This window comes from Tyto alba, unplaced genomic scaffold (assembly GCF_018691265.1).
Source record: "Tyto alba isolate M040663 unplaced genomic scaffold, T.alba_DEE_v4.0 Super-Scaffold_42, whole genome shotgun sequence".
Taxonomy (NCBI): Eukaryota; Metazoa; Chordata; class Aves; order Strigiformes; family Tytonidae; genus Tyto; species Tyto alba.
This window is the reverse complement of record NW_024881318.1, coordinates 6,164,539-6,175,405: the sequence shown is the minus strand read 5'-3', so window position 1 is coordinate 6,175,405 and position 10,867 is coordinate 6,164,539. Positions and strand designations below refer to the sequence as shown.

The window sequence follows — 10,867 nt, the reverse complement described above, 5'->3', positions numbered from 1 at the left end:
CAGAAAGTACAAACCTAGCACACCCTTCAGGGGAAAAAAAAAAAAAAAATTAAAGCCACTCAAAGTACTGTCTGAAAGCAAATGCACCTGATTCTTCAAGTTAGTATTGAGAACATGCTGGAGCAGGCAGTGAATACAGGGGGTTGCCACATATGATTAGGAACTAATTCCTTGACATTTATGTTTTGGCATGCAATGGGCTGGTGACAGTCCTCCACGTAGCAGCATGTGGGATTAGAGTGTTTGTACGCATGTGCAACAGGCACCATCAGGAGCCTCCCCAGAGAAGAAACGATTCTCATTTTGAAAAATTATATGTTCTTTCAAAATCAGGACAAGCCACTTCTTTTGTTCTTCCAACTGCAGAAACAGGTATATCAGGAAAGGACACTTTAGAACAACAAAAAAGAGAAGTATTCTACATTCAGATAAATTTATACTTCTGCCATAAAATCTTTAATAGCAAATGGGATTTTTAACACAGACCTTTGCCAAGGATCCCCACGACACATTGTCACTGTTACACACAGTTTTACAAGGCATTGGTCTATTTTACAACCTTACAACTATTTTCTTTGGAGATATTTTTTTTTTCCCCACACACTCAATTTTAAGGAACAACTTTTGCACAGAAGCACGGTAAGACAAGTCTGTAAGGGACCTGACTCTGAAAGCTGGTGTTTCTAGCCCTCTATAGAGTATTTGCCAGTCAAACAACAACAGAAAAAGACTGCTATTGAAAATCCTCCCACAAACATTTTGACATCTAAATCAAGTGTTTTGAATCTGCCTGGGAGCTAATCTGATTAATATGCTGTTTGCTAGTTCACCCGGATGACAGTGTAGACAGCAGTTTAACAACTGCAGCCTTGACAGTGCCACCGAATTAAAGGGCTGTGAGTGAAAGCATGGGATTAGGTAACGAGCAACCCATGGCAGAATCCAACAGACCACAAAGCTTGACCCAACAAAGCTGCCTCATTTCAAAGAAACAAAAATACAAATGCTGCTTTCAAATCAAAGTCCACCATCTCTTTCCTCATTTACCCCATTAAGTTAAAAGAACAATCAGGTTCACGGTTTGTAGTAACATCATACCCCATGTGTAAGGCCTCATCTTCATCAAACAAGCTCTAGGTTATAGGACTATAAATACAAGGTTGCCTGCAAGCCGTCGGCTCCTCACACCACAGTCTGTTGCCAGCATGTTGGTGGCAATCTGCTTCCGAAACATCGACGTTGGACTGTACATTAGCGGCAAGCTTCATTCTCCGTAAGCTTTGGGGTCAGAGGGTACACGCTGGAGGGGGTCAAGTATTAACACGCGGTGCAGAGTTTCGTTTTCTGTAAGAAGATGGAGTTAAGTTGGCTTGGCTGGGGCACCTCCTTCAGCCGGAGTCCATTGTGAAGAGCTGGATGTCATGTGGGTTCCAATACAGGGCCACGGCGGAGTTGTAGACCAAGGACCACACGTAGGGGATGAAGAACTCCTCAGGCTGCTCCTCTTCCACGTACTTGAACTTCAGCTCGGGGAACTTCTGCAACAAGAAAGCAAAGTCTGCTGAGGGAAGGCTGGCATTTCTGTTTGCAAACATGCAGCCCACATAAACACTGAAGAGGTCTGGTGAAAAAAAACAATGGAAGGAACTGAACCATTAGACCCAAAGGAAAATAGTTCTGGGGTTAAAGAGATAATTTATAATTTCTTCTTTGAACTAAATGCTATACTGGCATACTGTATTCAAACTTTTTACTGCTGGTCACACTCAATTTGCCTGTAAACAAAGCCTAAACATGTGAATCCTTTACAAAAAAAAAATTAAGGAAAACTGTCATTTTTAGTCAGCCCCACAAAAGCCTTCTTGCTTGTGCATGTACAGACCTGTTTTTTGCAGTTTTCCCTAAAAAGCTTTGGCTATTAATTGTATGCAGCTCCTTAGCAGAACAATCCTTTGGAAAGGACATAAGAATAAACACAGTCTGTTTTAGGAACTCACTGTTACGGCAAACTGACTTTTTCCATCTAATTCTCAAAGACTTTACGTATGTAGAAGTTTCCGGGAAAGAAATGCTCTTCCTTCCTCCAGGAAGCATGGTGGGAAGCATGTCTTGGCTCCGTGGGTTCTGGGGTCCAGGAGGCCACTTCCAGTTTTGCTACAGGTTCGTCTGTACTTGTGGGTAGGTCACTACCTCTGTGCCTCGGCCTTCCCATTGCTGAGGAGCACACTGATGGCATCACTGTGGCAATTAGAGTGCAAATCTCTGCAAGCTGCTCAACAGCAGCGTGACAGCCATCTATCCCACTTCTGCCTCTAAGGCTGTGACCACAAGACCTGTGCACGTAGACCTTATTGCCCCTCCACGCAGAGACCCCCGCCTCCTGGAAATTATAGGCTCGACAATATGGTTTCCACAAAACCCCTCTTTTTCAGTACCAGCTTTAAGCAAAGCACTTCCAGAATTAACACACATCAGATGTGCTATCCCAGCCCATCATAACTGGGCAGACACGTTGCATCCTCAGTTTTCCAATTTTCTAATTTCTTCCCTCCCAAAGCAGCACGTACACTGCAAGCCCCCTGCGTTCGCTCCTGGTGAGCGTGTGTTTTGGGGGAGAGCTGAGCCTACTTTTGTGCTGTGCTCTTCAATCATTTTATCTACTTCTAAATGTTGCCGGTGTCAAGAGCTTGGCAGAGTCTCAGATAAAAGCCGCATTACAATGATCACTGGGGTAAGATAAAACATGACCCATTTTATTATTTATAAGGCTGTGGCTAAGACTAAGAATAAACTCTATGGTGTGACATGATCAGAACAAGCACAGCAATGGCTAAGAAGCCTCTCTGCCCATTAATAATGAAGGGACACCCTATCATTTTTCTTGAGCTCACAGTGTCCTGTTTCCTTGCATTAGGGTCCAAGACCCTTCTGGCTGGAACAGCCTCCTTTGAAGGGGCACTTCTTGGCCACTTGGCTCTCAGGGTTCTTTAACTTTTACACACCCAGGTTATTTGTATTCTTGAAGTCATGAAACATGGAAACTATTCTACTCCTTCCTTGCATTGCTGCTGTTACTAGAGCAGTCTGGTGCAAACACTGGGCACACAATTACACCAAGACACAAAGGTGCCACCTGGATCATGCTTTGCAAGGAAGCTGCCTCCATGGGCAGCTTCATTCAACCACAGGTGACAACGTGCCATCTCCTACACATCTCCATGGACAGCTTTTTCAGCTTTACTCAACTACAGCGTTGGGTGACCATGTGCCATCTCCTCCATTGATGAGGACGTCAGCGTGACCTTTCAGTACACTCCAACGTTCTGGAGCTGCTGTCATTTGGCTTATGTTGGGGTCAGGTCTTTCACCACAGCTCTACTTAGCTGGATGCCAATATTTAGCCTGGGAGGAACCGTTTTGGCCATTGGTGTGGCTGTCATTATTCTACTTGATGACTTCGTAGTGTGTGGGGATTTCATCCTTAGAGCAATCAGGCAGGGAAGGAGGACAGTATTGTTCCCAGCACTACTATCTGTTTAAGGAATAATCTGTTTAATGGCAGCTAAAGGATAAGGTTGTTAAAGGCATTTCTGCATCTATCTCCTGTTGAGTTCAAAGGCCAGAACCTCAAAGGTACATCAGCAAGTTTCATTTCCTGTGTCAGACACGCAGTTTGTGGTAGAGAAGCTCTCCCATAGCCTTTTTGTGCACTTAAATAATTTTCTACCACCCCTCTACAACCTCTCTTCCCCAAGTCTGTTTTGATCAGTCTGCCTGATCTTCCACATCATTTTGTTTCCTCAGTCTTAGGTATCTTGCACCCATACTCATCCTCAACTCTAATTTCCTGTCTCCTAGCCTACTCCCATCCCCAACTCCCTTCCACTGCATCCCTTTGGTCTCTCATTAGCATATCCTTCTACTTGTACTTGCCCAAGTTTTCTTTTTTCTCATCAGCCTTGTAAGACCCTTCTTTTCAGTAACATCACCTATCCCTTCCCATTTTGGCTCAAAGTCCTCAAACTGAGCCTGCCTTCCCCCTCTGTCACCTCATCCCTTCTCTCAGGACCCCACGATTCTTTCAGTAGGTTAAGTCTCACTCCAGTGAAGGCCATGTGTAGATTTCCATTATTTATTTTTATTTCTGTAAAACCTGATATTGTACTCTGCTTATCCTCAGTGTAATCTTCCCCACTTCCCTCCTAAATGCTTCCTGACTTGTGGTCAGTGTAGACAGGAACATGTTCAGTTCAGCATTGCATCAGCAAAATGAATGGTTAAACCTCATGATTAAACCACTGCAACATTTCCTAGCAGAGAAAAGCCCTTTCACAGATGTCATTCTTCACCCCAGAGGTGGCTGCACGCCAGTACTGCAGCCTGTAGTAGTCCTTCTGGGAGGGAAGGGGAAAAACATGATTAAAGATGCTAATTTTAGTTGAATTAGACACAGATAACATTTTCTACCTTCAGGGTCACAGATTATAGCTACTGGTTTTGTAAACACTCATGGCAGTAGTCTGGGACCATTCTGGACTCTCATGCAGCTTAACAAACATCTTTATCTTTGAAACAGTAGGTAAAATTGTATTAGAAATTCCAATAGCTACATCTGAGATGCTCAGCTCTTACTATCCCATTATCCCTCAGATGGAAGGACAGCATAAAATAAATCAGATAGTATTCATATTTTCAGGCAGTAACAGTCACGCATTGATTTTATTATTAAGCCTTTCTTCAGACTGATCAATGTTGCCATCTGTTGTGATTGTACCATAGCAATTTAATAACCAATTTAAGATTAAAGACTATAACCCACTGCAATCAGCCTGGACTCCTTCACACTCAACATATGCCTTGAAGAGTCTGCAGGTTTATCTTGGAAATGTAGACAAGGATAATGAAATTTTTAAGGAGAGATAGAATACACATTGCCATTACATACACACAATTTAAAATGTATCCTTATGAAAACAAAATAAGTATTGGCAGAAGTGATGGATTTTTGATGGTCCACCTGAACAGTGGACCCAGGATAGCTCAATGCATTGCTAGTGAGAAATGGAGACTTTGACTTCCAGGTCAGTAATTCAGTCCCAACTTCTTCAGATGACTGCAATGATTCATGGCTGTGTAGTGGCCATGTTTTCTCATTCATTGAAACCAAGAAATCCTAGAGGTCCAGCATGGAGAGATCTGCACCAGCGTCTACCTTTAAAGATTTGCTAGCATGGCAGTCATCTGCTGTTAAGATAAAAAACTACCCATACTGTTTCACTACTAGGGTGTTCACTGAAAACAGATTTTGTTAACATTCAAAATCACTGAATTTAAGTCACTTCAAAAAGTGTCTCATTTATCAGACTGATTTTAAAACATTTTATAACAGCAAGGGTTAAACACCATGTACAAAACTTGACTAATGCCATAAAGCTTTAAGATTTTTGATGGGTGATAGGTCAAGGAATGTTTAAATTCAGCTCCATGCCATTTATCTCCTGCATGTACTGCTTCCAAATGAGTGATCAGGAGCTTTCACCATGGGCTGCAGACAGACTGAAGATGACACCAAATGAATGTTTCAGCAGAGCTGTGAAACAACCAGGTCATACAAACCTCAGGGCACTCCCAGAAAACACCCCAGCCAGCACTGGTGAGGGTTTTATCACGATTAACAAAATTCCCAAAGTGGCCTGTTGAAGCAGCAAAGTAGAAACCGTTTTTCTTCTGCTTTGCTGCTGTTGTGTCCAACTTAATCCTGGAAAGACATTTGCTCCCCAGATGGTGACACCCAAATTAACCTGATTTTTAGCACTTTATGAAAAGAGGGACCACTCCAAGGCACCTTAAACAGTAGTTTTAATAATAGAGGAGAAATCTTGGCATGGGATAAATCATCTCTTTTTTCCTTCACAGCCCTATTCGTTCAGCTGGATGGTGTCAAAAAATGTACAAATACTTTGTTACCCATTTGCTTTGCTATTGAAGTTTATGAACTCATTGCTCTGACATAAATGGGTCCCACAGAGCCATTTTTTGCATTTCTCTGCAGTCATTACCAGAGGAGAGACAACCTCAGCTAGTTTAAAACAAACCAACCTGAGACAGTACTTGCAAACTTGAGAGCTGGAGGTAACACTAGGATTGGAACGGCACAATTTAAATACAGACACCACTTATCAGCTCTGGTGAATCAACCTACCACAGCACCCTATCTTGTTTTCTTCAGCCAGACAAAGCAGAAGTCAGATTTAGTGGTTGGGACGAGGGTATAAACTAGACAGACCAAGAACTGTGCAGACTGTCTGCACTGTCAATCATATGATTCGATGAAAAACCACAGGAAGTCCGATGAACAGATGCAGAACTGAACTGCAGTAACTCTCCTACCACAAAAGTTCAACAACATCAGGGCTTGTTTTTTTGTTGGTTTTTTTTTTTTTTTCCTCTCTCTTTTTTTTTTTTTTTTCAGTTAACGATCAGGAAGATAGCATCACGGCCAGCCAACAGCACCTGGCACGGCTCCAGGCAACTCGGTGGCATTTGAGCTAGAAGACTTGAAGCAGACATTAAATAAAAAATCCCCTTCCCTTCACAAATGAACCATCAGAGATGCTGCTGGGCTGCAGTGTCATGTCAGCGGATGATCTCCACTCAGATAACAGAAGCAAGGTCAGATGGAGCTGCTTTAAGAGTGACAGGGTGAAGCTAATGTCCTTGCTTCTTCACTGATCTAGATGCTTTCCTGGATGAAAAGCAGCCCTCATCAAAGCAATGGGACAGTTGTGGAAAAGAAAGAAATCAAAGAATTGGATTAATGTAAAGCTGGAGAATCCTCTTTTCCTCAATACCTAGGTTAGAAACATTGGTTTCTGAGACAGTAAACCAATGTATTTTCAAAAGCATGTGACTGGTTTAGGAGAAAAGTACCATTTCCAAAGGAGTCTGAACATATTTGATAATCAAATTCACATTATCTTTCCATTAGTCTAGACCTTCAAAGTCTTTGTGAAAGTGGGATTTACATGCATTTGAAAAGCTTACCATGTGTGTTGTTTGGTAACCCAGTGACATGCTGGCAAAGTATGTGTCACATATTGCTTCAGCTAAGAAAAAGAAAGGGCTCAGATTCAGCACCATACCAAGTCTTCATTATAGGTGCTGTAACGAGTATCTACGCCAGCAAAGTTCAGTCCTACAACATGCCTTCCACCAGACACAGCAACCTGTAAGGAGTTTGGGCTGGGGAAGAACATTCATACTGGCGTGCAAAATTCACAACGCCACTTTACAATCTGGTCCCCAAAATCTCAATCTGAGTCAAATTAATGGCTAATGATCTTGAAAACAACAGTCATGACTAGTACACTGTTCATGGTACTGATATACATATACATACATTGATACAATTGCTTTTATATAAATATAAGCATTTAAATGCTATGACAGAGTATGATTTATGGAAAAAAAATTCTCAGTACTTGTTTTAAGGTACCGATAAATTGAATTTTTGCAATTATTTAATTTTCCCAGGGAGATAATGCCATTTCATCCTTCTCTGGTTTTCTTTCCATTTACAGTGCTTCTCTTTGACTTAAGACACAACATCTATATGGCTTTGGTGAAATATCCGTATGGGCTGCACCACACCTGCCTGATATCATCTATGTCTTCTTCTCAGGCTTGAAGCACAGGCAGCCCAACAGAAGATGATGGTGGGGAGATGAAGGAAGCAAACAGGAAATCTGCTAGACTAATCACGAGCTGTACATCTTTTTCAAAGATCTGTGTAAGGAATAGGTGCAAATTTAAAGACAGAGAAGAAAACAGTGACTTGGAGCATATCAGGAGGTTTAGAAAAAGAAATAGAAAATTCAAGATGATAAGAAAAGGTTTAAAACAATCTATGCATGGGCTAAATATCCCCAATTTAAGCAATCCCACAAGCCTTAGTAGAAAACATTTTTCCCAGGGAGTAAAATTCAGTAAGTAAAATTCATACTCATCTATTCCCAGGGGCTGGGAAGTTTATCTATAGAGACACAACTGTTTTATCAAGGTAGGATCACTGGTATGTGATTTCCGCTGTCAAATCACTCAGAGTAAAGGGTTGCACAACTACAGCTGCAGGAAAAGAAATGCTGGGGGAGCAAGCAGTGAATTTGTGCTGTAAGATGTGAACTACCACCAGAGAAGCAGACGTGCTTCTGGTGAGAGTTCAGCAATTATGTTTTTTTTCAATAGAGCGCTGAGAAGCAAGGTCAGTTTTGGAAAAATCAACCAAACAGCTGTGCTTGGATGTTTATTGGTAAAGACACAATGATTTAAAGAAGTGAAATACTTGCAGTAACCTTGCCAGGTCTCAAACAACACTACATTGCTAAAAAGAAAAAGATTGCATTTCTTTCTAGGATAGGTTGGCAAACACTGACAGCTTTAAAGTCCTTCTAGGGAGTCTGGGATGCACATGCATACACACTTGTTTTTTTCCCTTGCAGGCTAGGAAATATTGCTGATAAATGGAAATAGCTCCGAGTCATGCCACAGAAATTATTTTTGTCTTTATACTGAGTTGTTAATCTGTACAAATTCCAAAAGCACAGTATAAAAGTATAAATTTGAGCTTAGGGTGAGGCCAAGTACCCACTTTAAGATGTCCTGGGTCCACCTCAGAAACATCTGACTCTGGGTTACTTCTAGAAAGGACAGTAAGTAAACTGGACCACTGATCAGCAGTTTCTTCAGCAAACCTGGCTGAAAACGTGCCACCTGAAGAGATGATCCACAGAAAATCCCTTCAGCGGTTAGTTTGAGAAAGCAGGGGGATCCCTGCTCATCTTCAGGGATACTGTGTCTACATGGAGAAATTCAGGAACGGGAAGAAGAGATGAAGAAGAAGCTGAAAGACTAAAGCAGGACTCCCATATTATGTGCTGTTAAGCATCATTAACCTCTAAATAATATTGTATGTATTATATAGTCACAATTCAAGGATTTACAGTTAAAATTACAGTTTGCTTGCCCTGACAGGACTGTTCTGTATAACATGTTGTCTAGATGGATACACATCTTTTCAGTACAGTTCCAAGATGACAGCCCAATAGCTAGGAGCCAGACAGAGCTGTGACTTGCTGCCAGATGAGAGGGGCAGCCAGATGAGAGGGGCATGGCACTGCAAGAGGAACATTACAGGGGCATTTGCAGCACTGCAGAAAATACAACATAGGCCGTCTCTGCCAAATAATAATAATAAAAAAGGCTAGAGACTGATATATGTGATTATGCTTTAAGCTTGAGTATGAAGGCATGATGTGTAGAAGAGGTACTATCAGCAAAAGAATAAAACTTTCATCCATTTTGGGGCTTAACCTGAAACAACAATAATTCTTTGAAGATACAGAGGCCTTTTAGAAGAAAGAACATAGGCATGGGATCTGAGCAAAAAAATGAACAGCCTCAAAATGACAACAGCTAAAAATGAGGAATCTTTTAAAAATTTAAATAAAACTAGCCAAGAAAAGATTTAAACATGTGGAACAAAGAAAGCTACTGGCCCAAATCACAAAAACACTTCTAGTTCCTGACCTTGCCAGAGCATTTGCGAACCTGTTATATACACACACTGACTACTCAGACAAATACGTAAAATCCTTTGTGTGCTTTTGAATTTAGGGAATTAAAATCTAAAAACCAGAATAATCCCTGGAGCCATTTCTCAGTAGCATTAAAAGTCACCATTGAACAAATGGGATGAACCTATCAACTCAGAAAACTTTTATCGATATGAAGTGGATGTCTTCCTACCATGGGATTTGCAGAAAAAGCACATTTCATAATGGCAGACCCTATTTTTACCAGTGCTAAGGAAGATGCAAATGAGTTTAAGCCCTCGCTTCCTGCGTTTCAGCTTGCAACCCATCCTTCTCTAGAATAGCGTGCAAAGCTTTATACAACAGTGAAAACCAGTATGTTTGCAGCAAACATTTTTGTTAAAACTGGAATGAATTTAGAAATCACTCATTCAATGCCAACTTTACATAGAAGATTTATATAGTTGCTAAGAAAAGGTTACAAGATTAGGAGTAGATTTTGGATGCTTTACTCTGCTACAACTCACAATTAAGTCAATGATGCTTTAGTAGCACCCTCAAAGAAGGGCTTGGACATCTAGGAATTTCCTAAGTTTCAGAATTAAACCCTGCAACCTTTTGAAGACTTCCCCAAACCCAAAATACCATTCTCCCTCCAAACAAAGCAGATTAAAGGCAGAATTTTTTCCTTCCAGAATTTTATGAATGAGATAGTTGAAAATCTGCCACTTTTCAAGTATGCAAAATGTAAACTCTGAACAAAGAAATCAGCTTTGATAACCCAGTTGGGAACCCCTCACTTACTTTTACATATTGTGTAAATCAAGAGGGGGGGAAAAATCTGCTCTTTGAGGGTCTCAAATTGGGCAAAACTTAAGCTGTCCTAAATTCATATCTGCAACTTCTGGATTAAAATTACAAATCTGTGTTCCCTTCATCCTTTTTTTAAAACAAACCCAATCCTATGAATGCTAACCAATATTCCAATTGTCATGTCAGAGACAACTATCTGCTAATTATTTTCTGAAAAGTGAGCTGCGCACTTTTAGTCTAATTGATGTAATTTATTAAACTTCAACAATAAAGAAAAACTCACCTGAAAAGTTTTAAAAGGGCCTACGAAGCATATGAACAATGGAAGGTTTGAAGAAAATAATCCTGCTGAATAATGAAGGTATACTAATATGTGTAGCTATATACTCAAAGCCATGGAAAATATGCTCTACACAAATCTTAGAGCCAAATATATATTTTAAACTTCTAGCAGAGAGTGCTAC

At 40.8% G+C, this 10,867-nt stretch overlaps 1 protein-coding gene across 3 annotated transcripts in view; it reads right to left on the bottom strand.

Moving 5' to 3' along the window:
* Window positions 1-429: 429 nt before the first annotated feature.
* The window catches only part of DYM (dymeclin), a 222,122-nt gene continuing 211,684 nt past the window's right edge, over window positions 430-10,867 (bottom strand). For all 3 annotated transcript variants that reach the window (XM_042804566.1, XM_042804565.1, XM_033011164.2), the window contains one exon: window positions 430-1,538. In XM_042804566.1, coding sequence (XP_042660500.1) covers window positions 1,389-1,538 — 150 coding nt within the window. In that variant the 3' untranslated portion in view covers window positions 430-1,388. The remainder of the gene's footprint in view (window positions 1,539-10,867) is intronic.